The following is a 26,437-nucleotide window of genomic DNA, read 5'->3' as shown; positions in this document are numbered from 1 at the left end:
GAGGCTGCAGTGAGCTGTGATCGCGCCCCTGCACTCCAGCCTGAGCAACACAGCGAGACCCTGCGTCCAAAAGAAATTTAGAAAAAAATGTCCTCTGCCTCTTGCCACACGCCTTAAGATGACTACTCTGCCAGCTTGGCCAGCATAAATGGCTTTGTAGGCACTTAGAAAACGTACACACGTATGCTTCACTCTGGGACTTATTTTGAGAGTATTTTCAAAATTAAAACGACAAGTTAACATTGATCCATGGAAGAGATCGAATATAGCAGCCCTCTGGAGCGCATGTTCCCAATCACGGTTGTCTGTTTTCAGTGTGAAATATGAGTTGGCGAGGAAGATCGACCTACCGGCGTAGACCAAGACGCTATGTAGAGCCTCCTGAAATGATTGGGCCCATGCTGGTGAGCGCTTAAATATTAATTCGAGGTTTTCTATTAGCAGAAATTAATTTTTGCGATAGTGTTGTTGCATTAGTATGGAAATGCTGAGAAACGTCTTTCCTGCTGATAAAACATGATTATGGCGTCTCATGAAGGAAACATTGATTCTGGAGGATTTTTTTGTTTTTCCTCTCGTGTTCTTCAGCTCTTGCCTATGACTTCTTTCTCATGCTTTGTTTGTTAATGACAGATCGTACACATGTATTCCAACACAGAGTATAATAGCTTCCAAAGTCCTTGTGCGTCACTTTTCTCACAGTAACCTCCCTGTGGGTAGAGTAACGTTCTTGGCCATAGAGAATAGAGTTGGAAAAATGTCTTTAGGCTTAGTTATGATCAGAAATAGCTATGTATTCTGTGTATATATGTAAAATTTTGTATCAATAGCAAAACTTGTTTTTTTTTCTTTATTTGCATACCCACACATATTCCCCAGCCCGAGCAGTTCAGTGATGAAGAAGTGGAACCACCAAAACCTGAAGAAGGGGAACCAGCAACTCAAAGTCAGGATCCTGCACCTGCTCAGGAGGGAGAGGATGAGGGAGCATCTGCAGGTCAAGGTGATGGAAAGGGAAGAAGAATGCCCGCTGGTGTGTGTGTCTGAGTGTGTGCGTGTGCATGTGTGTGTGTGTTATGCATTGTCACATAGCAGGAACAGGAGGAAAGAAATCAGTGGAAAGAATGCCTGAAATTGACTGGAAAAGCCAGGAGGCTATGTAGTTTGCAGCTTAGCTTAGGCAAATCCCTCACTGTGATAAAATTTCTCGACTTTATGAATGAGAGAATAGAGGTGCCGGGATTGACTGGTGAATACACAATTTGTACTTTGTTCCAAGGTTTGTGTCTTCCTATCATCTATGTTGCTATAAAGAAGGAAAGATTTTGCTGAAAATGCTTAAAACGCAAATGCTTTTCTGTAAGGTAGCTTAGTACTGGCCCAAGAAGAGACCCAGTTCAGAGGAGCAGGAGCAGCTCCAAAAACCAAGTCACTGAATGTTGGCCACCGTTTCCTTAGATTGATATTTTTATGGTACGTTTGATAAAAGCCGGATATACGAGGATACTGCCATACAGGTAGCTGCTTTAGTGATTTTCTAAGTGGCTTTTAGGAGGTGATTAAATCATTTTATGGTTGGAAAAACAGAAAAGGAGTTATCCTGGGATTAACATGAGATGGAAATCATTTCTCCGAGATAAAATGTTTTGAAAGGAAACATTTATGTAACTGAGGTCATGGATTATTCCAGGGATTCATTGTTAGAAGTTTCTAGAATATGACTGATAACAATGCCCATTACCTGCTGTCCACCCACTCCCTTATTCTCAGTGCGGGACAGTATATTTTGTGTGATTCACAAACAATGTTATATTTGGTGCTTTGTTCTTCACGGGGTTCATTTATGGAATATTACATTTGGGACCTTCGGACTAAATATAACTTTGTTTGAAGAAAGTTAAGTTTCTGTTTATCCCAGTAGGTAATGGGTGTCATGACTGTAAGATTTTCCATAGTCCTCAAATCCATTCAGCTAATCAGTCCTTCAGAAATTGACATTGTAATTGTAACTGAAATCCTATCCATGTTGTAGACTTCAGATGTCTTAGGTGATGCACACTGCTCTTGGTACTCTATGGCTGAATATAAGCATTATGCATGTCCTGTGGTTTATCCTCAGATTGTCATTTAGGAGAAAGGTCTCAAGCTGGGCTGAACGCCGTGCACTCATAGTCCCAGCTACTTGGGAGGCTGAGGTGAGAGGATCGCTTGAGCCCTGGCGTTCAAGCCCAGCCTGGGAAACATAGCGAGATCTCATCAGTAATAAACAAACAAACAAACAAGTAAATAAATAAAGGTTTCATGGTATAGAAAACACAGATTCAAAGTTTGTGCCTAGTGGCTGGTAATGTTGCAGACATAACTCCTTAGTGAACTGTACCACTTAAAAAAAGACGGTAAGTTTGAGGATATGTGTATTTTTTTACCACAATTGAAAGAAAACCTCCTCTCTTCCTAAACTTCAGTGTAGTTGTCATATATTCTTTAAAATTTTTACTGTGTCTATATTCAAGACATAACATTTATAGAAAATTTGCAAGAATGGTACAACGAACTCATATACTTTTCACCTAGATTCACCAATTTTTAATAGCTTTCTCTCCGTAGGTTTTATATCTCTTCCCTCCCTCTCTTACCCGGCTGCCCACACACTCACACACACCCACACGCGGATGTATGTTTACTGTTATTAATGCTGACTTGTTTAGATAAAGTTTCAGGTATCATGGTCCTTTCCCCTATGTACTCGAGGGTGTGTATATCGTCAGCACAAAGAGAAAGTCATTTCTTGGATCATCACTGCAGAAAGATCAAAATCAGGAAATTTAACAATGAGAAAATGCAGTCATTTAATACGCAGTGCATACTCAAATTTTGCCAGCTCCCCAGACAACTTCTTTCTTCCTTTCGTTATTCTTTGTTGAGACGGAGTCTCCCTCTGTTGCCCAGGTTGGAGTGCAGTAGTGCGATCTTGGCTCACTGCAACCTACACCTCCCAGGTTCTAGGGATTCTCACGCCTCAGCCTGCCGTGTAGCTGGGCCTACAGGCGCCGGCCACTGCGGTCTTGAACTTCTGACCTCACCTGATCTGCCCACCTTGGCATCCCAAAGTGTTTGGATTGCAGGCGTGAGACCCCACGCCCGGCCCAGATAATGTTATTGATAGGATTTCTTTTTCTGATCCAGAGTCCGGTTCAGGATCACGTCTTACCTGTGCTTTTCAGGTGTTTTTAGTTTCCTTTAATCTGGAATGTTTCCTTAATTTTTCTTTGTCATTCATGATACGGACATTTTTGAAGAGGATAGACCAGTTGGTTTGCAGAATGTTCTGCAGTTTGGGCTTTTTCGTGTATTTTTTAAAGACCTTTTTTCGACTCAGCGTTGATTGGTGGCTACTCAGGCCATAGGAGAGTCTGAGTGCTAGGAGTGTAAGTGCTGTGAGAGACAGGATTTCAGCCTTGAGTCATTTGATGAGGTAAGGACAATCAGAAGAAGAATAACAGAGAAGAGCAAAGGAGGCCACAACGTTGTCTGAGGGCAGTCTTCGGAAAGGAAGAGGGTAATATTTGGAACACCTTGTTTTCCTGTTTTCTGCTAACAGACTCCTGAAATAATGTTCCTGGGATTCTTGTCAACACATCTATTATTACAGTAGCTAAAGCTTTGATAAAATAACACCGAGAGCATGAGTATTATTTTCTCATTGATATTTTATGTTTTACTGCTTAAATTGATACGTATTTTTTATTTTTAAGGGCCAGAGCCTGAAGCTGAGAGCCAGGAAGAGGTTCGCCCGACGCCCGATTATGAGCGTGAAGATGGTCCTGATGTCCAGGAGATGAGCCTGCCAAATCCAGAGGAGGTGAAAAGGCCTGAATAAGGTAGGCAATCCATTAGACATGCAGATCGTAGGGTGTCTGTTTCCACAGTATTGTATAATAACAATAATAATAGTTATTTTTTGAGACAGAGTCTCGCTCTGTCGACCAAGCTGGAGTGCAGTGGTCCCACCTCGGTCACTGGAACTTCAGCCTCCCGGGTTCAAGTCATTCTCCCGCGTGTGCCTCCCGAGTAGCCAGGCTTAGAGACGTGCTCCACCGTTCCCAGCTAATTTTTGTATGTTTAGTATTGATGGGGTTTTGTTCCGTTGCACAGGTTGGTCCCGAACTCCTGGCCTCGGGTTATCCACGTGCCTCGCCTTTGAAATTTCCGGGATTACAGGCGAGAGCCACGGAGCCCGACCCAGCATTATATTTTTAATAGCAGAGAGGTAACAGTACTGCCTCTGTAATACTAGAGTTCTTATATAGAAAGGTTATTTGAAACGTAGTTCAGGCCCCAGCACCCGACTGATAGGCTGTCAGATATAGAAACAAACTGAGTCAAAGCCATGTTGAATGAAGATTTGAGTCTAAATCCTTGAACCAATAGCTCATAATTTTCAGATGCTTTTGTAAAGATCTGCTTTTAACAAATACATAACACATTTGTAACACCCATCACTTGGTGTGAAAAATGCCGAAGCACTGATGCGGGTTCTAATACCAGCTCTTACAGCCTTGGCGAGATGCTGAGTGAGTCCTTTCACTTCTAAACCTGTCTTTGGTTCTTATGAAAATAGTGAGTTGAAGTCAGAGATTTTAAAACCATTTTCCCTTCTGGTTCTTTCATACTCTGATCCTGTTGTATAGAATGCATGGGATACAGAGATCATCTGCTTCACATGATGTGTTGATCCCAAATCATGAAACCCTGCCTGAGTCATCTGAAAATCTCTAAATTGAGATTTCATTGCTACTAAGAAAGTGAGCGGTCACTCTGCTTCATCTTAGTTTTTCCGTGTGGAGAGCTGAATATATATGGTAGCATCTTGTCAAATTGTGAATTCTCCCTCCTCTTTGTTTGTTTGAGACAGAGTCTCAGTCTGTCACCCAGGCTGGAGTACAGTGGTGTGATTTCAGCTCACTGCAACCTCTGGCTCCCTGGCTAAAGCAGTCCTCCCACCTCAGCCTCCTGAGTGGCTGAAAGTATATGCACAAGCCACCGTGCCTAAGTTGTTTTTTTTTTTTTTTTTTCTGTTAAATTAAAAAAAAATTTTTTTTTGTCGAGATGAGGTCTCACTATGTTGCCCAGGCTGGGATTCTCTGGCTTTTAATGAACAATTGCTTTTAAAATCTTTCCTCACGGAAACCTTGAGTGATGAAATTATCAACTGGCGAGAGACCGGTTAGTTCCTATCCTCTGTGGCATGTAGGTCAGTGATGCTCAGCATGGGTGTGAGTAAGATGCCTGTGCTATGCACGCTCCCTGCCACACTGTCAGTCTTCATGAGCCAGTATTTCTAATAAGACTGTTGACACATATGTGATATAATCATCTCTCACCATATCAAATGTTACATGTAAGTTTCAGCTTTAGAGACATGGATTGATCAGATTTAAAGTTGAAAGACCATGACTTTAGGACTTCCTGACTAATCAACTGAAGTATGTTTTACACTTGTGTTTTCCAAATTCCTGACTGTGAATTGTAAGTGCTTTTGAATTGAAAGGAAGCACTGGATGTTTAGGGAAGAAATTACCTTTAAATTCTACAGGTCCGTCCTCAAAGTGTATTGAGGTTTAATTGGATGTAAGACACAGGATCACCCTTTGGGTTTTGTTTCTAGTCCATTTAACAAAATCCAAACTGTAGTGTGTTTTGTATGCCTTTAGGGTCATTTAAATAATCTGTTGCTAAGTCACGTTGCTAATTGTTATGTTTCTGTTACAGGTGAAAAGCAATGACAGTGTTAAAAGAAGACACGCTGAAATGATGCAGGCTGCTCCTATGTTGGAAATTTGTTCATTAAAATTCTCCCAATAAAGCTTTACAGCCCTCTGCAAAGAAGTCTTGCGCATCTTTTGTGAACTTTATTTCTAGCTTTTTGATGCTGTGAGACATGTATCATTCTTTGAAATGTTATATTCCAACTGTTTGAGCTGGTATGTAGACACATCATTCTTTTTTCTTTCTTTCATTTTTCCCTTTGGCGACAGAGTCTCGCTGTGTCACCCAGGCTGGAGTGCAGTGGCGCGATCTCTGCTCACTGCCACCCCCGCCTCCCGGATTCAAGCAATTCTCTGCCTTAGCCTCCCAAGTAGCTGGGATTACAGGCGCCCACCAGCACTCCCGGCTAAGTTTTGTATTTTTAGTAGAGATGGGGTTTCACCATCTTGGCTAGGGTGCTCTTGAATTCCTGACCTCGTGATTCACCCGCCTCGGCCTTCCAAAGTGTTGGGATTACAAGCGTGAGCCACCATGCCCGGCGGAGACATAATTCTTATATATTGGTTTTCTATCCAGCAGCCTTGTGAAATATGCTTATGAACTCTAAAAGTTTATTTCTAGATCATTTTCAGTCTTCAACATACAGAAACATATCATCCTTCAATAAGAGCAATTTTATTTCTGCCATTTATTTTTCTTTGTCCTTTTGTATTGTTTGTAGAGACGGGGTTTTGCCATGTTTCCCGTGCTGTTCTTGGACTCCTGAGTGCAAGTGATGCACCCGCCTTGCCTCCCACAGTGCTGGGATTACAGGCATGGGCCTCCGCACCAGGACTGTTGCTGCCGTTGTAAAGACTTTTATTTCCTTTTCTGATTTTATGGCATTGCGCAGACCCACCTGTTCCATGGTGATAGTGGACATCCTTGTCTTATCCCTGATGAGAAACGGAAAACTTTCAACATTTCACTGTCATAGTTACTGTCCTTTTTTTGTAGACGGACTTCTTCAGAGTAAGTCATTCCATTCTGTTCTAAATATGCTGAGCGTATTCATTTGAATCTATGTTGAGTTTCATCAAACAGTGCATCTATTTCGACCACAGCATTTTTTCCCATTCATCTGTTAATATAGTGAATTCGATTGATAAAATTGGATGTTTTTATGTTCAATTTTTAAAACTTGAGACAGGGTCTCACTCTGTCATCCAGGCTGGGGTGCAGTGGTGTTATCAGAGCTCACTGCAGCCTTGACCTCCTGGGCTGAAGCGATCCTCCCACCTCAGCCTCCTGAGTAGCTGTGAGTCTAGGTACATGCCACCATGCCCAGGTAATTTTTTGATGGCTTTTTCTTTGTTTTTTGTAGTTTTGAGATTTTCTGATGTTGCTCAGGCTGCTCTCGATGGAAGTCCTCAGCTCGGGTGTTCTGGCCAGCACAGCCTCCCAAAATACTAGGATTACAGGCGTGAGACTTGGCCTGATCAGGTTTTTCTTATACAGGGGTCTTATCTATATAAAGACTAAACTTACCTGTACCTTTGTGCAGGTGGGCAAAGACTTGCATGATGAAATTTATCATTCTGTTGATTTAAAGACAACTATCCTTGACTTACCAGTGTGTAAGTCCATGAGAGCATAATTATGTTGAAAGCATATATTGTTGGGTGTTGGGAACCCTGCAGTTTCTGCTGCTGTGGGGGCATGTCCGTGGAGGTACCTTTCGTCTGCTTTCTCAACTCCAAACATCTTAGGACCATGGGTTGTGACTGGTAGGACTATGTATCTTGCTAGTTTCAAGATGGAGTTGATTTTCACATGGTGCCACTCTGGCTGTCCCGTTTCCCTAATACCGTCACTTCTCCTTCTGTGATTCTGATTCTAAAAAGGATAGATACCGTTTTAGTATTTCTTTACAGGTCCTAGAGATTGTATTCATTTTTCTTTCAGTCTCTTTCTGTGACTTGTTCACATTGAACAATTTCCTTGTGGGGTAGGTTGCTATTGCTGTTTTTGCAGGTGGTCTACCTGTCTTTCCAGGCAGTCACCGTGGTTCTTGTCCCCATGGTGGGGCCAGGGCAAGAGAGGACCCTGGGGGTGTGTGTGTGTGTGTGTGTGTGTGTGTGTGTGTGTGTGTCGGGGTCGGTTCAGTTGAAAATCGAGTGAGTTTTGAGGGGAGCACTACTTGAGGTATTTGAGTCCCAGAAGCATAGGAAACAGCAAAGGGAGGTTGGAGTCCATTATCCTCAGTGTGGATGGGAATCAGGGGTTTGGGGCATGGGGTTGGGAACGGCAGCCCGCCCAGGCCCACAGCCGCGCATGCTCTCTGGGCTCCCTTCTCAGTGCGCATGTTCACTGGGCGTCTTCCGCCCAGCCCGTTAGCCCACGTGAAGAACGCCAGGGAGCTGTGAGGCTGTGCGGTCTCGTTCTTGCCGTCCGGACTCTTTTTCCCCTACTGAGATTCGTCTGGTAGGTCTGCAGGCCAGTCATAACGGGGGCTGAAGTGTGAGTGAGGGTGAAGAGGGCCTCGGGTGGGTCCGGTGGATCCCGCTTCATGGTCTGTGGCCTCTGAGGGAGAAGGACCTCGAGGTCATCCTCCTTCTCTTCTCAGGCTACCAGGCCACCATCGACTTTGTGGTCGTGAGGGGGCCTGGACAGGGAGGAAGGTGGTCCGCAGAGGGAAGGCGGTCAGGGGCTCAGGTGATGATGGGGTGAGTGCTGTTTGGGGGATGGAAGTCCCGAGGTGCCGAGAACCCCCGACGACACAGGGCAGATCCTGAATGGGGTGCCCGGTGGGGGTGAGGCAGTCGGTAAAGAAGGAACCTGGTACCTGGGAAGGCTACGGCCTGGTGAGCGCCCCCCAGCGGTGTGGAGTGTGGAGCGCCTGAGTGAGAAGCACTGCAAGGTCTCACGTCCGCCATGGAAGGTCCGGGAAAAGTGGGAAGGAGTGGGCGAGGCAGTGCGGTGCAACCAAACTTAATGTGAGAGGGGGTGAATGGCTCTAGCAAGCGGGAGTTGCCCAAAGCAGCCATCACGGGAATTGTGATTCACTAGTGTTTTCGTGGGGAGTCCGCTTGTGAAACTAAACCTCATCAGAAATGATCTCTATCTGCGGGGCATAGTGGTGCTCGCCTATAGTCCGAGTTACTCGGGACACAGAGGCGGGAGGATCCCTTGAGCAGGCGGTCGAGGCTGCAGTGAGCTGTGATCGCGCCCCTGCACTCCAGCCTGAGCAACACAGCGAGACCCTGCGTCCAAAAGAAATTTAGAAAAAAATGTCCTCTGCCTCTTGCCACACGCCTTAAGATGACTGCTCTGCCAGCTTGGCCAGCATAAATGGCTTTGTAGGCACTTAGAAAACGTACACACGTATGCTTCACTCTGGGACTTATTTTGAGAGTATTTTCAAAATTAAAACGACAAGTTAACATTGATCCATGGAAGAGATCGAATATAGCAGCCCTCTGGAGCGCATGTTCCCAATCACGGTTGTCTGTTTTCAGTGTGAAATATGAGTTGGCGAGGAAGATCGACCTACCGGCGTAGACCAAGACGCTATGTAGAGCCTCCTGAAATGATTGGGCCTATGCTGGTGAGCGCTTAAATATTAATTCGAGGTTTTCTATTAGCAGAAATTAATTTTTGCGATAGTGTTGTTGCATTAGTATGGAAATGCTGAGAAACGTCTTTCCTGCTGATAAAACATGATTATGGCGTCTCATGAAGGAAACATTGATTCTGGAGGATTTTTTTGTTTTTCCTCTCGTGTTCTTCAGCTCTTGCCTATGACTTCTTTCTCATGCTTTGTTTGTTAATGACAGATCGTACACATGTATTCCAACACAGAGTATAATAGCTTCCAAAGTCCTTGTGCGTCACTTTTCTCACAGTAACCTCCCTGTGGGTAGAGTAACGTTCTTGGCCATAGAGAATAGAGTTGGAAAAATGTCTTTAGGCTTAGTTATGATCAGAAATAGCTATGTATTCTGTGTATATATGTAAAATTTTGTATCAATAGCAAAACTTGTTTTTTTTTCTTTATTTGCATACCCACACATATTCCCCAGCCCGAGCAGTTCAGTGATGAAGAAGTGGAACCACCAAAACCTGAAGAAGGGGAACCAGCAACTCAAAGTCAGGATCCTGCACCTGCTCAGGAGGGAGAGGATGAGGGAGCATCTGCAGGTCAAGGTGATGGAAAGGGAAGAAGAATGCCCGCTGGTGTGTGTGTCTGAGTGTGTGCGTGTGCATGTGTGTGTGTGTTATGCATTGTCACATAGCAGGAACAGGAGGAAAGAAATCAGTGGAAAGAATGCCTGAAATTGACTGGAAAAGCCAGGAGGCTATGTAGTTTGCAGCTTAGCTTAGGCAAATCCCTCACTGTGATAAAATTTCTCGACTTTATGAATGAGAGAATAGAGGTGCCGGGATTGACTGGTGAATACACAATTTGTACTTTGTTCCAAGGTTTGTGTCTTCCTATCATCTATGTTGCTATAAAGAAGGAAAGATTTTGCTGAAAATGCTTAAAACGCAAATGCTTTTCTGTAAGGTAGCTTAGTACTGGCCCAAGAAGAGACCCAGTTCAGAGGAGCAGGAGCAGCTCCAAAAACCAAGTCACTGAATGTTGGCCACCGTTTCCTTAGATTGATATTTTTATGGTACGTTTGATAAAAGCCGGATATACGAGGATACTGCCATACAGGTAGCTGCTTTAGTGATTTTCTAAGTGGCTTTTAGGAGGTGATTAAATCATTTTATGGTTGGAAAAACAGAAAAGGAGTTATCCTGGGATTAACATGAGATGGAAATCATTTCTCCGAGATAAAATGTTTTGAAAGGAAACATTTATGTAACTGAGGTCATGGATTATTCCAGGGATTCATTGTTAGAAGTTTCTAGAATATGACTGATAACAATGCCCATTACCTGCTGTCCACCCACTCCCTTATTCTCAGTGCGGGACAGTATATTTTGTGTGATTCACAAACAATGTTATATTTGGTGCTTTGTTCTTCACGGGGTTCATTTATGGAATATTACATTTGGGACCTTCGGACTAAATATAACTTTGTTTGAAGAAAGTTAAGTTTCTGTTTATCCCAGTAGGTAATGGGTGTCATGACTGTAAGATTTTCCATAGTCCTCAAATCCATTCAGCTAATCAGTCCTTCAGAAATTAACATTGTAATTGTAACTGAAATCCTATCCATGTTGTAGACTTCAGATGTCTTAGGTGATGCACACTGCTCTTGGTACTCTATGGCTGAATATAAGCATTATGCATGTCCTGTGGTTTATCCTCAGATTGTCATTTAGGAGAAAGGTCTCAAGCTGGGCTGAACGCCGTGCACTCATAGTCCCAGCTACTTGGGAGGCTGAGGTGAGAGGATCGCTTGAGCCCTGGCGTTCAAGCCCAGCCTGGGAAACATAGCGAGATCTCATCAGTAATAAACAAACAAACAAACAAGTAAATAAATAAAGGTTTCATGGTATAGAAAACACAGATTCAAAGTTTGTGCCTAGTGGCTGGTAATGTTGCAGACATAACTCCTTAGTGAACTGTACCACTTAAAAAAAGACGGTAAGTTTGAGGATATGTGTATTTTTTTACCACAATTGAAAGAAAACCTCCTCTCTTCCTAAACTTCAGTGTAGTTGTCATATATTCTTTAAAATTTTTACTGTGTCTATATTCAAGACATAACATTTATAGAAAATTTGCAAGAATGGTACAACGAACTCATATACTTTTCACCTAGATTCACCAATTTTTAATAGCTTTCTCTCCGTAGGTTTTATATCTCTTCCCTCCCTCTCTTACCCGGCTGCCCACACACTCACACACACCCACACGCGGATGTATGTTTACTGTTATTAATGCTGACTTGTTTAGATAAAGTTTCAGGTATCATGGTCCTTTCCCCTATGTACTCGAGGGTGTGTATATCGTCAGCACAAAGAGAAAGTCATTTCTTGGATCATCACTGCAGAAAGATCAAAATCAGGAAATTTAACAATGAGAAAATGCAGTCATTTAATACGCAGTGCATACTCAAATTTTGCCAGCTCCCCAGACAACTTCTTTCTTCCTTTCGTTATTCTTTGTTGAGACGGAGTCTCCCTCTGTTGCCCAGGTTGGAGTGCAGTAGTGCGATCTTGGCTCACTGCAACCTACACCTCCCAGGTTCTAGGGATTCTCACGCCTCAGCCTGCCGTGTAGCTGGGCCTACAGGCGCCGGCCACTGCGGTCTTGAACTTCTGACCTCACCTGATCTGCCCACCTTGGCATCCCAAAGTGTTTGGATTGCAGGCGTGAGACCACACGCCCGGCCCAGATAATGTTATTGATAGGATTTCTTTTTCTGATCCAGAGTCCGGTTCAGGATCACGTCTTACCTGTGCTTTTCAGGTGTTTTTAGTTTCCTTTAATCTAGAATGTTTCCTTAATTTTTCTTTGTCATTCATGATACAGACATTTTTGAAGAGGATAGACCAGTTGGTTTGCAGAATGTTCTGCAGTTTGGGCTTTTTCGTGTATTTTTTAAAGACCTTTTTTCGACTCAGCGTTGATTGGTGGCTACTCAGGCCATAGGAGAGTCTGAGTGCTAGGAGTGTAAGTGCTGTGAGAGACAGGATTTCAGCCTTGAGTCATTTGATGAGGTAAGGACAATCAGAAGTAGAATAACAGAGAAGAGCAAAGGAGGCCACAACGTTGTCTGAGGGCAGTCTTCGGAAAGGAAGAGGGTAATATTTGGAACACCTTGTTTTCCTGTTTTCTGCTAACAGACTCCTGAAATAATGTTCCTGGGATTCTTGTCAACACATCTATTATTACAGTAGCTAAAGCTTTGATAAAATAACACCGAGAGCATGAGTATTATTTTCTCATTGATATTTTATGTTTTACTGCTTAAATTGATACGTATTTTTTATTTTTAAGGGCCAGAGCCTGAAGCTGAGAGCCAGGAAGAGGTTCGCCCGACGCCCGATTATGAGCGTGAAGATGGTCCTGATGTCCAGGAGATGAGCCTGCCAAATCCAGAGGAGGTGAAAAGGCCTGAATAAGGTAGGCAATCCATTAGACATGCAGATCGTAGGGTGTCTGTTTCCACAGTATTGTATAATAACAATAATAATAGTTATTTTTTGAGACAGAGTCTCGCTCTGTCGACCAAGCTGGAGTGCAGTGGTCCCACCTCGGTCACTGGAACTTCAGCCTCCCGGGTTCAAGTCATTCTCCCGCGTGTGCCTCCCGAGTAGCCAGGCTTAGAGACGTGCTCCACCGTTCCCAGCTAATTTTTGTATGTTTAGTATTGATGGGGTTTTGTTCCGTTGCACAGGTTGGTCCCGAACTCCTGGCCTCGGGTTATCCACGTGCCTCGCCTTTGAAATTTCCGGGATTACAGGCGAGAGCCACGGAGCCCGACCCAGCATTATATTTTTAATAGCAGAGAGGTAACAGTACTGCCTCTGTAATACTAGAGTTCTTATATAGAAAGGTTATTTGAAACGTAGTTCAGGCCCCAGCACCCGACTGATAGGCTGTGAGATATAGAAACAAACTGAGTCAAAGCCATGTTGAATGAAGATTTGAGTCTAAATCCTTGAACCAATAGCTCATAATTTTCAGATGCTTTTGTAAAGATCTGCTTTTAACAAATACATAACACATTTGTAACACCCATCACTTGGTGTGAAAAATGCCGAAGCACTGATGCGGGTTCTAATACCAGCTCTTACAGCCTTGGCGAGATGCTGAGTGAGTCCTTTCACTTCTAAACCTGTCTTTGGTTCTTATGAAAATAGTGAGTTGAAGTCAGAGATTTTAAAACCATTTTCCCTTCTGGTTCTTTCATACTCTGATCCTGTTGTATAGAATGCATGGGATACAGAGATCATCTGCTTCACATGATGTGTTGATCCCAAATCATGAAACCCTGCCTGAGTCATCTGAAAATCTCTAAATTGAGATTTCATTGCTACTAAGAAAGTGAGCGGTCACTCTGCTTCATCTTAGTTTTTCCGTGTGGAGAGCTGAATATATATGGTAGCATCTTGTCAAATTGTGAATTCTCCCTCCTCTTTGTTTGTTTGAGACAGAGTCTCAGTCTGTCACCCAGGCTGGAGTACAGTGGTGTGATTTCAGCTCACTGCAACCTCTGGCTCCCTGGCTAAAGCAGTCCTCCCACCTCAGCCTCCTGAGTGGCTGAAAGTATATGCACAAGCCACCGTGCCTAAGTTGTTTTTTTTTTTTTTTTTTCTGTTAAATTAAAAAAAAATTTTTTTTTGTCGAGATGAGGTCTCACTATGTTGCCCAGGCTGGGATTCTCTGGCTTTTAATGAACAATTGCTTTTAAAATCTTTCCTCACGGAAACCTTGAGTGATGAAATTATCAACTGGCGAGAGACCGGTTAGTTCCTATCCTCTGTGGCATGTAGGTCAGTGATGCTCAGCATGGGTGTGAGTAAGATGCCTGTGCTATGCACGCTCCCTGCCACACTGTCAGTCTTCATGAGCCAGTATTTCTAATAAGACTGTTGACACATATGTGATATAATCATCTCTCACCATATCAAATGTTACATGTAAGTTTCAGCTTTAGAGACATGGATTGATCAGATTTAAAGTTGAAAGACCATGACTTTAGGACTTCCTGACTAATCAACTGAAGTATGTTTTACACTTGTGTTTTCCAAATTCCTGACTGTGAATTGTAAGTGCTTTTGAATTGAAAGGAAGCACTGGATGTTTAGGGAAGAAATTACCTTTAAATTCTACAGGTCCGTCCTCAAAGTGTATTGAGGTTTAATTGGATGTAAGACACAGGATCACCCTTTGGGTTTTGTTTCTAGTCCATTTAACAAAATCCAAACTGTAGTGTGTTTTGTATGCCTTTAGGGTCATTTAAATAATCTGTTGCTAAGTCACGTTGCTAATTGTTATGTTTCTGTTACAGGTGAAAAGCAATGACAGTGTTAAAAGAAGACACGCTGAAATGATGCAGGCTGCTCCTATGTTGGAAATTTGTTCATTAAAATTCTCCCAATAAAGCTTTACAGCCCTCTGCAAAGAAGTCTTGCGCATCTTTTGTGAACTTTATTTCTAGCTTTTTGATGCTGTGAGACATGTATCATTCTTTGAAATGTTATATTCCAACTGTTTGAGCTGGTATGTAGACACATCATTCTTTTTTCTTTCTTTCATTTTTCCCTTTGGCGACAGAGTCTCGCTGTGTCACCCAGGCTGGAGTGCAGTGGCGCGATCTCTGCTCACTGCCACCCCCGCCTCCCGGATTCAAGCAATTCTCTGCCTTAGCCTCCCAAGTAGCTGGGATTACAGGCGCCCACCAGCACTCCCGGCTAAGTTTTGTATTTTTAGTAGAGATGGGGTTTCACCATCTTGGCTAGGGTGCTCTTGAATTCCTGACCTCGTGATTCACCCGCCTCGGCCTTCCAAAGTGTTGGGATTACAAGCGTGAGCCACCATGCCCGGCGGAGACATAATTCTTATATATTGGTTTTCTATCCAGCAGCCTTGTGAAATATGCTTATGAACTCTAAAAGTTTATTTCTAGATCATTTTCAGTCTTCAACATACAGAAACATATCATCCTTCAATAAGAGCAATTTTATTTCTGCCATTTATTTTTCTTTGTCCTTTTGTATTGTTTGTAGAGACGGGGTTTTGCCATGTTTCCCGTGCTGTTCTTGGACTCCTGAGTGCAAGTGATGCACCCGCCTTGCCTCCCACAGTGCTGGGATTACAGGCATGGGCCTCCGCACCAGGACTGTTGCTGCCGTTGTAAAGACTTTTATTTCCTTTTCTGATTTTATGGCATTGCGCAGACCCACCTGTTCCATGGTGATAGTGGACATCCTTGTCTTATCCCTGATGAGAAACGGAAAACTTTCAACATTTCACTGTCATAGTTACTGTCCTTTTTTTGTAGACGGACTTCTTCAGAGTAAGTCATTCCATTCTGTTCTAAATATGCTGAGCGTATTCATTTGAATCTATGTTGAGTTTCATCAAACAGTGCATCTATTTCGACCACAGCATTTTTTCCCATTCATCTGTTAATATAGTGAATTCGATTGATAAAATTGGATGTTTTTATGTTCAATTTTTAAAACTTGAGACAGGGTCTCACTCTGTCATCCAGGCTGGGGTGCAGTGGTGTTATCAGAGCTCACTGCAGCCTTGACCTCCTGGGCTGAAGCGATCCTCCCACCTCAGCCTCCTGAGTAGCTGTGAGTCTAGGTACATGCCACCATGCCCAGGTAATTTTTTGATGGCTTTTTCTTTGTTTTTTGTAGTTTTGAGATTTTCTGATGTTGCTCAGGCTGCTCTCGATGGAAGTCCTCAGCTCGGGTGTTCTGGCCAGCACAGCCTCCCAAAATACTAGGATTACAGGCGTGAGACTTGGCCTGATCAGGTTTTTCTTATACAGGGGTCTTATCTATATAAAGACTAAACTTACCTGTACCTTTGTGCAGGTGGGCAAAGACTTGCATGATGAAATTTATCATTCTGTTGATTTAAAGACAACTATCCTTGACTTACCAGTGTGTAAGTCCATGAGAGCATAATTATGTTGAAAGCATATATTGTTGGGTGTTGGGAACCCTGCAGTTTCTGCTGCTGTGGGGGCATGTCCGTGGAGGTACCTTTCGTCTGTTTTCTCAACTCCAAACATCTTAGGACCATGGGTTGTGACTGGTAGGACTATGTATCTTGCTAGTTTCAAGATGGAGCTGATTTTCACATGGTGCCACTCTGGCTGTCCCGTTTCCCTAATACTGTCACTTCTCCTTCTGTGATTCTGATTCTAAAAAGGATAGATACCGTTTTAGTATTTCTTTACAGGTCCTAGAGATTGTATTCATTTTTCTTTCAGTCTCTTTCTGTGACTTGTTCACATTGAACAATTTCCTTGTGGGGTAGGTTGCTATTGCTGTTTTTGCAGGTGGTCTACCTGTCTTTCCAGGCAGTCACCGTGGTTCTTGTCCCCATGGTGGGGCCAGGGCAAGAGAGGACCCTGGGTGTGTGTGTGTGTGTGTGTGTGTGTGTGTGTGTGTGTCGGGGTCGGTTCAGTTGAAAATCGAGTGAGTTTTGAGGGGAGCACTACTTGAGGTATTTGAGTCCCAGAAGCATAGGAAACAGCAAAGGGAGGTTGGAGTCCATTATCCTCAGTGTGGATGGGAATCAGGGGTTTGGGGCATGGGGTTGGGAACGGCAGCCCGCCCAGGCCCACAGCCGCGCATGCTCTCTGGGCTCCCTTCTCAGTGCGCATGTTCACTGGGCGTCTTCCGCCCAGCCCGTTAGCCCACGTGAAGAACGCCAGGGAGCTGTGAGGCTGTGCGGTCTCGTTCTTGCCGTCCGGACTCTTTTTCCCCTACTGAGATTCGTCTGGTAGGTCTGCAGGCCAGTCATAACGGGGGCTGAAGTGTGAGTGGGGGTGAAGAGGGCCTCGGGTGGGTCCGGTGGATCCCGCTTCCTGGTCTGTGGCCTCTGAGGGAGAAGGACCTCGAGGTCATCCTCCTTCTCTTCTCAGGCTACCAGGCCACCATCGACTTTGTGGTCGTGAGGGGGCCTGGATTGGGAGGAAGGTGGTCCGCAGAGGGAAGGCGGTCAGGGGCTCAGGTGATGATGGGGTGAGTGCTGTTTGGGGGATGGACGTCCCGAGGTGCCGAGAACCCCTGACGACACAGGGCAGATCCTGAATGGGGTGCCCGGTGGGGGTGAGGCAGTCGGTAAAGAAGGAACCTGGTACCTGGGAAGGCTACGGCCTGGTGAGCGCCCCCCAGCGGTGTGGAGTGTGGAGCGCCTGAGTGAGAAGCACTGCAAGGTCTCACGTCCGCCATGGAAGGTCCGGGAAAAGTGGGAAGGAGTGGGCGAGGCAGTGCGGTGCAACCAAACTTAATGTGAGAGGGGGTGAATGGCTCTAGGAAGCGGGAGTTGCCCAAAGCAGCCATCACGGGAATTGTGATTCACTAATGTTTTCGTGGGGAGTCCGCTTGTGAAACTAAACCTCATTAGAAATGACCTCTATCTGCGTGGCACAGTGGTGCTCGCCTGTAGTCCGAGTTACTCGGGATACAGAGGCGGGAGGATCCCTTGAGCAGGAGGTCGAGGCTGCAGTGAGCTGTGATCGCGCCGCTGCACTCCAGCCTGAGCAACACAGCGAGACCCCGCGTCCAAAAGAAATTTAGAAAAAAATGTCCTCTGCCTCTTGCCACACGACTTAAAATGACTGCTCTGCCAGCTTGGCCAGCATAAATGGCTTTGTAGGCACTTAGAAAACGTACACACGTATGCTTCACTCTGGGACTTATTTTGAGAGTATTTTCAAAATTAAAACGACAAGTTAACGTTGATCCATGGAAGAGATCGAATATAGCAGCCCTCTGGAGCGCATGTTCCCAATCACGGTTGTCTGTTTTCAGTGTGAAATATGAGTTGGCGAGGACGATCAACCTACCGGCGTAGACCAAGACGCTATGTAGAGCCTCCTGAAATGATTGGGCCTATGCTGGTGAGCGCTTAAATATTAATTCGAGGTTTTCTATTAGCAGAAATTAATTTTTGCGATAGTGTTGTTGCGTTAGTATGGAAATGCTGAGAAACGTCTTTCCTGCTGATAAAACATGATTATGGCGTCTCATGAAGGAAACATTGATTCTGGAGGATTTTTCGTTTTTCCTCTCGTGTTCTTCACCTCTTGCCCATGACTTCTTTCTCATGCTTTGTTTGTTAATGACAGATCGTACACATGTATTCCAACACAGAGTATAATAGCTTCCAAAGTCCTTGTGCGTCACTTTTCTCACAGTAACCTCCCTGTGGGTAGAGTAACGTTCTTGGCCATAGAAAATAGAGTTGGAGAAATGTCTTTAGGCTTAGTTATGATCAGAAATAGCTATGTATTCTGTGTATATATGTAAAATTTTGTATGAATAGCAAAACTTGTTTTTTTTTTCTTTATTTGCATACCCACACATATTCCCCAGCCCGAGCAGTTCAGTGATGAAGAAGTGGAACCACCAAAACCTGAAGAAGGGGAACCAGCAACTCAAAGTCAGGATCCTGCACCTGCTCAGGAGGGAGAGGATGAGGGAGCATCTGCAGGTCAAGGTGATGGAAAGGGAAGAAGAATGCCCGCTTGTGTGCCCGTGTGTGTGCGTGTGCGTGTGTGCATGTGTGTGTGTGTTATGCATTGTCACATAGCAGGAACAGGAGGAAAGAAATCAATGGAAAGAATGCCTGAATTTGACTGGAAAAGTCAGGAGGCTATGTAGTTTGCAGCTTAGCTTAGGTAAATCCCTCACTATGATAAAATTTCTCGACTTTATAAATGAGAGAATAGAGGTGCAGGGATTGTGTTTTATCCCAGAACCCTTGACTGGTGAATACACAATTTATACTTTTTTCCACGGTTTGTGTCTTCCTATCATCTGTGTTGCTATACAGAAGGAAATGATTTTGCTGAAAATGCTTAAAAGTCAAATGCTTTCCTGTAAGGTAGCTTAGTACTGGCCGAAGAAGAGACCCAGTTCAGAGGAGCAGGAGCAGCTCCAAAAACCGAGTCACTGAATGTTGGCCACCGTTGCCTTCGATTGATATTTTTATATGGTACGTTCGATAAAAGCTGGATAAACAAGGGTACTGCCATACAGGTAGCTGCTTTAGTGATTTTCTAAGTGGCTTTTAGGAGGTGATTAAATCCTTTTATGGTTGGAAAAGCAGAAAAGGAGTTATCCTGGGATTAACATGAGATGGAAATATTTTCTCCGAGATGAAATGTTTTGAAAGGAAACGTTTATGTAACCGAGGTCATGGATTATTCCAGGGATTCATTGTTAAAAGTTTCTAGAATATGACTGATAACAATGCCCATTACTTGCTGTCCACCCACTCCCTTATTCTCAGTGCGGGTCAGTATATTTTGTGTGATTCACAAACAATGTTATATTTGGTGCTTTGTTCTTCACGGGGTTCATTTGTGGGATAAAACATTTGGGACCTTCGGACCTAAATATAACTTTGTTTGAAGAAAGTTAAGTTTCTGTTCACCCCAGTAGGTAATGGGTGTCGTGACTGTAAGATTTTCCATAGTCCTCAAATCCATTCAGCTAATCAATTCTTCAGAAATTGACATTGTAATTGTAACTGAAATCCTATCCATGTTGTAGACTTCAGATATCTTAGGTGATGCACACTGCTCTTGGTAGTCTACGGCTGAATATAAGCGTTATGCATGTCCTGTGGTTTATCCTCAGATTGTCATTTAGGAGAAAGGTCTCAAGCTGGGCTGAATGTCGTGCACTCATAGTCCCAGCTACTTGGGAGGATGAGGTGAGAGGATCGCTTGAGCCCTGGCGTTCAAGCCCAGCCTGGGAAACACAGCAAGACCTCATTGCTAATAAACAAACAAAGAAGTAAATAAATAAAGGTTTCATGGTATAGGAAAACACAGACTCATAGTTTGTGCCTAGTGGCTGGTAATGTCGCAGACATAACTCCTTAGTGAACCGTACCACTTAAAAATAGTTAAGACGGCAAATTTGATGATATGTGTGTTTTTTACCACAATTAAAAGAAAACCTCCTCTCTTCCTAAAGTTCAGTGTAGTTGTCATGTATTCTTTAAAAGTTTTACTGTGTCTATATTCAAGACGAAACATTTATAGAAAATTTGCAAGAATAGTACAATGAACTCATATACTTTTCACTTAGATTCACCAGTTGTTAATAGCTTTTGCTCCGTAGGTTTCATATCTCTTCCCTCCCTCTCTTACCCGGCTGCCCCCACACTCGCACACACCCACACGCGGATATATGTTTACTGTTATTAATGCTGACTTGTTTAGATAAAGTTTCAGGTATCATGGTCCTTTCCCCTATGTACTCGAGGGTGTGTATATCGTCAGCACAAAGAGAAAGTCATTTCTTGGATCATCACTGCAGAAAGATCAAAATCAGGAAATTTAACAATGAGAAAATGCAGTCATTTAATACACAGTGGATACTCAAATTTTGCCAGCTCCCCAGACAACTTCTTTCTTCCTTTCGTTATTCTTTGTTGAGACGGAGTCTCCCTCTGTTGCCCAGGTTGGAGTGCAGTAGTGCGATCTTGGCTCACTGCAACCTACACCTCCCAGGTTCTAGGGATTCTCACGCCTCAGCCTGCCGTGTAGCTGGGCCTACAGGCGCCGGCCACTGCGGTCTTGAACTTCTGACCTCACCTGATCTGCCCACCTTGGCATCCCAAAGTGTTTGGATTGCAGGCGTGAGACCACACGCCCGGCCCAGATAATGTTATTGATAGGATTTCTTTTTCTGATCCAGAGTCCGGTTCAGGATCACGTCTTACCTGTGCTTTTCAGGTGTTTTTAGTTTCCTTTAATCTAGAATGTTTCCTTAATTTTTCTTTGTCATTCATGATACAGACATTTTTGAAGAGGATAGACCAGTTGGTTTGCAGAATGTTCTGCAGTTTGGGCTTTTTCGTGTATTTTTTAAAGACCTTTTTTCGACTCAGCGTTGATTGGTGGCTACTCAGGCCATAGGAGAGTCTGAGTGCTAGGAGTGTAAGTGCTGTGAGAGACAGGATTTCAGCCTTGAGTCATTTGATGAGGTAAGGACAATCAGAAGAAGAATAACAGAGAAGAGCAAAGGAGGCCACAACGTTGTCTGAGGGCAGTCTTCGGAAAGGAAGAGGGTAATATTTGGAACACCTTGTTTTCCTGTTTTCTGCTAACAGACTCCTGAAATAATGTTCCTGGGATTCTTGTCAACACATCTATTATTACAGTAGCTAAAGCTTTGATAAAATAACACCGAGAGCATGAGTATTATTTTCTTATTGACATTTTATATTTTACTGCTTAAATTGATACGTATTTTTTATTTTTAAGGGCCAGAGCCTGAAGCTGAGAGCCAGGAAGAGGTTCGCCCGACGCCCGATTATGAGCGTGAAGATGGTCCTGATGTCCAGGAGATGAGCCTGCCAAATCCAGAGGAGGTGAAAAGGCCTGAATAAGGTAGGCAATCCATTAGACATGCAGATCGTAGGGTGTCTGTTTCCACAGTATTGTATAATAATAATAATTGTTATTTTTTGAGACAGAGTCTCGCTCTGTCGACCAAGCTGGAGTGCAGTGGTACCACCTCGGTCACTGGAACTTCAGCCTCCCGGGTTCAAGTCATTCTCCCGCGTGTGCCTCCCGAGTAGCCAGGCTTACAGACGTGCTCCACCGTTCCCTGCTAATTTTTGTATGTTTAGTATTGATGGGGTTTCGTTGCGTTGCACAGGTTGGTCCCGAACTCCTGGCCTCGGGTTATCCACGTGCCTCGCCTTTGAAATTTCCGGGATTACAGGCGAGAGCCACGGAGCCCGACCCAGCATTATATTTTTAATAGCAGAGAGGTAACAGTACTGCCTCTGTAATACTAGAGTTCTTATATAGAAAGGTTATTTGAAACGTAGTTCAGGCCCCAGCACCCGACTGATAGGCTGTGAGATATAGAAACAAACTGAGTCAAAGCCATGTTGAATGAAGATTTGAGTCTAAATCCTTGAACCAATAGCTCATAATTTTCAGATGCTTTTGTAATGATCTGCTTTTAACAAATACATAACACATTTGTAACACCCATCACTTGGTGTGAAAAATGCCAAAGCACTGATGCGGGTTCTAATACCAGCTCTTACAGCCTTGGCGAGATGCTGAGTGAGTCCTTTCACTTCTAAACCTGTCTTTGGTTCTTATGAAAATAGTGAGTTGAAGTCAGAGATTTTAAAACCATTTTCCCGGCCGGGCGCGGTGGCTCAAGCCTGTAATCCCAGCACTTTGGGAGGCCGAGACAGGCGGATCATGAGGTCAGGAGATCAAGACCATCCTGGCTAACATGGTGAAACCCCGTCTCTACTAAAAAATACAAAAATCTAGCCGGGTGAGGTGGCGGGCGCCTGTAGTCCTAGCTACTCAGGAGGCTGAGGCAGGAGAATGGCGTAAACCCGGAAGGAGGAGCTTGTAGTGAGCTGAGATCAGGCCACTGCCCTTCAGCCTGGGCGACAGAGGGAGACTCCGTCTCAAAAAAAAAAAAAAAATTAAAACCATTTTCCCTTCTGGTTCTTTCATACTCTGATCCTGTTGCATAGAATGCATGGGATACAGAGATCATCTGGTTCGCATGATGTGTTGATCCCATATCATGAAACCCTGGCCTGAGTCATCTGAAAATCTCTAAATTGAGATTTCATTGCTACTAAGAAAGTGAGCGGTCACTCTGCTTCATCCTAGTTTTTCCGTGTGGAGAGCTGAATACCTATCGTAGTATCTTGTCAAATTGTGAATTCTCCCTCCTCTTTGTTTGTTTGTTTGTTTGAGACAGAGTCTCAGTCTGGAGTACAGTGGTGTGATTTCAGCTCACTGCAACCTCTGGCTCCCTGGCTAAAGCAGTCCTCCCACCTCAGCCTCTTGAGTGGCTGAAAGTACATGCACAAGCCCACAAGCCACCGTGCCTAAGTTATTTATTAATTTTTAAAAAAAATTTTTTTAAACTTTTTTTTTTTTTTTTTGTCGATATGAGGTCTCACTATGCTGCCCAGGCTGGGATTGTCTGGCTTTTAATGAACAATTGTGTTTAAAATCTTTCCTCACGGAAACCTTGAGTGACAGAGTTATCAACTGGTGAGAGACCGGTTAGTTCCTATCCTCTGTGGCATGTAGGTCAGTGATGCTCAGCATGGGTGTGAGTAAGATGTCTGTGCTATGCACGCTGCCTGCCGCACTGTCTTCATGAGCCAGTATTTCTAATAAGACTGTCGACACATATGTGATATAATCATCTCTCACCATATCAAATGTTACATGTAAGTTTCAGCTTTAGAGACATGGATTGATCGGATTTAAAGTTGAAAGACCATGACTTTAGTACTTCCTGACTAATCAACTGAAATATGTTTTACACATGTGTTTTCCAAATTGCTGACTGTGAATTGTAAGTGCTTCTGAATTGAAAGGAAGCACTGGATGTTTAGGGAAGAAATTACCTTTAAATTCTGCAGGTCCGTCCTCAAAGTGTATAGAGAGGTTTAATTGGATGTAAGACACAGGATCACCCTTAGGTTTCTGTTTCTAGTCCATTTAATAAAACCCAAAGTGTAGTGTATTTTGTATGTCTTTAGGGTCATTTAAATAATCTGTTGCTAAGTCATGTTCCCAATTGTTATGTTTCTGTTACAGGTGAAAAGCAATGACAGTGTTAAAAGAAGACACGCTGAAATGATGCAGGCTGCTCCTATGTTGGAAATTTGTTCATTAAAATTCTCCCAATAAAGCTTTACAGCCCTCTGCAAAGAAGTCTTGTGCATCTTTTGTGAACTTTATTTCTCGCTTTTTGATGCTGTGACACATGTATCATTCTTTGAAATGTTATATTCTAACTGTTTGAGCTGGTATGTAGAGACATCATTCTTTTTTCTTTCTTTCATTTTTCTCTTTGGCGACGGAGTCTCGCTGTGTCACCCAGGCTGGAGTGCAGTGGCGCGATCTCTGCTCACTGCCACCCCCGCCTCCCGGATTCAAGCAATTCTCTGCCTCAGCCTCCCGAGTAGCTGGGATTACAGGCGCCCACCATCACGCCCCACTAAGTTTTGTATTTTTAGTAGAGATGGGGTTTCACCATCTTGGCTAGGGTGCTCTTGAATTCCTGACCTCGTGATTCACCCGCCTTGGCCTCCTAAAGTGCTGGGATTACAGGCGTGAGCCACCATGCCCGGCGGAGACATAATTCTTATATATTGGTTTTCTATCCAGCAGCCTTGTGAAATATGCTTATGATTTCTAAAAGTTTACTTCTGGATCATTTTCAGTCTTCAACATACGGAAACATATCATCCTTCAATAAGAGCAATTTTGTTTCTGCCATTTATTTTTCTTTGTCCTTTTGTATTGTTTGTAGAGATGGGGTTTTGCCATGTTTCCCGTGCTGTTCTTGGACTCCTGAGTGCAAGTGATGCACCCGCCTTGCCTCCCACAGTGCTGGGATTACAGGCGTGGGCCTCCGCACCAGGACTGTTGCAGCCGTTGTAAAGAGTTTTATTTCCTTTTCTGATTATATGGCATTGCGCAGACCCACCTGTTACCATGGTGATAGTGGACATCCTTGTCTTATCCCTGATGAGAAACGGAAAACTTTCAACATTTCACCGTCATATTTACTGTCCTTTTTTTGTAGATGGACTTCTTCAGAGTAAGTCATTCCATTCTGTTCTAAATATGCTAAGCATATTCATTTGAATCTATGTTGAGTTTCATCAAACAGTGCATCTATTTTGATTACCACAGCATTTTTTCCCATTCATCTATTAATATCAGGAATTAGATTGCTAAATTTATGGTTCACATTGTATTTTTAAAACTTCATTCATTTTTATTTTGTATTTTTATAACTCCAAAAACCGTGTTGCTGAATGTTGGCTACCATTTCCCTCCGTCACCCAGGCTAGAGTGCGGTGGTGTTGTCAGAGCTAACTGCAGCCTTGACTTCCTGGGCTCAAGCGATCCTCCCACCTCTGCCTCCTGATTAGCTGTGACTCTAGGTACATGCCAGTATGCCTAGCTCATTTTTCTATGATTTTTTTTTGTTTTGTAGTGATGAGATTTTCTCATGTTGATTAGGCTGGCATCTTATGACAATGGTTATGGCATCTCATGAAGGAAATAATGTTTCAGGAGGATTTTTTTCCTCTTGTGTTCTGCAGCTTTTGCACATGACTTCCTTCTCATGCTTGTTAATTTTAAATTGTATACTTCTACCATAGCGTATAATTGCTTCCAACGTTTTTGTGGGTATCTCTTATCAGAGTTACCTTTCTGTAGGTAGAGTAACCTTATGAAGCATATAGAATAGAGTTGGAGAAATGTCTTTAGGCTTAATTATGATCAGAAGATTCTATGTATTCTATCTGTGTGTATTTATATATATGTATCTATACATGTATATGTGTATATTTTATTGATATGTATTAATAACGAAACTTTTAAATTGTACACACACACATGTTTTCTAGCCCATCCAGTATGTTCACGAAACACCTGAAAAACTGGAACCACCAACTCAAAGTCAGGATCCTGCACCTGCTCAGGAGAGAAAGGATAAGGGAGCATCTGCAGCTCAAGGTGAAGGGCAAAGAAAGAATGCTTGTGGAAGTGTGTGTGTGTGTGTGTGTGTGTGTGTGTGTGTGTGTGTGATGCGTTGTCACATACCAGAAGCAGGAGAGAAGAAAACAACGCAAACAATGCTGGGAAATTGACTGGAAAATTGAAGAGGGTATAGTTTGCAGCTTAGCTTAGGGAAATCCCTCACTATGATAAAATTTCTCCACTTTATAAAGAGAATGAAGCCTCGGTGACTGTGTTTTATCCAAGAACACTTGACTGGTGAATACAGAATTTATATTATTTTTCCAAATATCCAAGAACACTTGACTGGTGAATACAGAATTTGTATTATTTTTCCAAAGTGTGTGTCTTCCTACCATCTATGTTGCTGTGAAAATAGTAAATGATTTTGCTTAAAATGGTTAGAACTGCAATGCTTTACTGTAAGGTAGCTTAGTACTGGCCCCAAAATAGACCCAATTCTTAGGAGTAGGAGCAAA

At 43.4% G+C, this 26,437-nt stretch overlaps 2 protein-coding genes and 1 long non-coding RNA gene across 5 annotated transcripts; all 3 read left to right on the top strand.

The window, feature by feature from the left end:
* Positions 1 to 878: 878 nt before the first annotated feature.
* LOC139360735 (uncharacterized) lies at positions 879 to 5,889 on the top strand. The gene is made up of 3 exons (XR_011618206.1): positions 879 to 1,003; positions 3,756 to 3,881; positions 5,773 to 5,889. It is a non-coding gene; the product is annotated as an uncharacterized lncRNA (long non-coding RNA).
* A 2,218-nt stretch (positions 5,890 to 8,107) lies between these two features.
* On the top strand, positions 8,108 to 14,840 carry LOC139360734 (G antigen 10-like). Of its 3 annotated transcripts, none has more exons than XM_071088615.1 (5): positions 8,108 to 8,232; positions 9,267 to 9,355; positions 9,831 to 9,954; positions 12,707 to 12,832; positions 14,724 to 14,840. In XM_071088615.1, the coding sequence occupies exons 2-4, from the start codon at positions 9,275 to 9,277 to the stop codon at positions 12,829 to 12,831; spliced, it is 330 nt and encodes a 109-aa protein (XP_070944716.1). In that variant the 5' UTR covers positions 8,108 to 8,232; positions 9,267 to 9,274; the 3' UTR covers position 12,832; positions 14,724 to 14,840. The 3 variants fall into 3 exon arrangements, with proteins under 3 accessions (XP_070944716.1, XP_070944714.1, XP_070944715.1); XM_071088613.1 differs by having other exon boundaries at positions 9,831 to 9,984; XM_071088614.1 differs by having other exon boundaries at positions 8,133 to 8,268; positions 9,831 to 9,984.
* A 2,260-nt stretch (positions 14,841 to 17,100) lies between these two features.
* On the top strand, positions 17,101 to 24,134 carry LOC139360644 (G antigen 10-like). The gene is made up of 5 exons (XM_071088488.1): positions 17,101 to 17,179; positions 18,214 to 18,302; positions 18,778 to 18,901; positions 21,684 to 21,809; positions 24,018 to 24,134. Exons 2-4 carry the CDS (start codon positions 18,222 to 18,224, stop codon positions 21,806 to 21,808), a joined length of 330 nt encoding a protein of 109 aa, XP_070944589.1. The 5' UTR covers positions 17,101 to 17,179; positions 18,214 to 18,221; the 3' UTR covers position 21,809; positions 24,018 to 24,134.
* Positions 24,135 to 26,437: the final 2,303 nt, after the last annotated feature.

This window comes from Macaca nemestrina, chromosome X (assembly GCF_043159975.1).
Source record: "Macaca nemestrina isolate mMacNem1 chromosome X, mMacNem.hap1, whole genome shotgun sequence".
NCBI classification, from domain to species: domain Eukaryota; kingdom Metazoa; phylum Chordata; class Mammalia; order Primates; family Cercopithecidae; genus Macaca; species Macaca nemestrina.
Note: the sequence above shows the minus strand (reverse complement) of the source record. Positions and strands in the feature narration are given on the sequence as shown.

Excerpts from the sequence above, each read along its gene's own strand:
- LOC139360734 (XM_071088613.1), top strand. The coding sequence starts at position 9,275 with ATGAGTTGGCGAGGAAGATCGACCTACCGGCGTAGACCAAGACGCTAT. Across the intron at positions 9,356-9,830 it reads AAATGATTGGGCCTATGCTG|CCCGAGCAGTTCAGTGATGA; the intron begins GTGAGCGCTTAA and ends CATATTCCCCAG. Across the intron at positions 9,985-12,706 it reads GGGAAGAAGAATGCCCGCTG|GGCCAGAGCCTGAAGCTGAG; the intron begins GTGTGTGTGTCT and ends TTTATTTTTAAG.
- LOC139360644 (XM_071088488.1), top strand. The coding sequence starts at position 18,222 with ATGAGTTGGCGAGGACGATCAACCTACCGGCGTAGACCAAGACGCTAT. Across the intron at positions 18,303-18,777 it reads AAATGATTGGGCCTATGCTG|CCCGAGCAGTTCAGTGATGA; the intron begins GTGAGCGCTTAA and ends CATATTCCCCAG. Across the intron at positions 18,902-21,683 it reads GGGAGCATCTGCAGGTCAAG|GGCCAGAGCCTGAAGCTGAG; the intron begins GTGATGGAAAGG and ends TTTATTTTTAAG.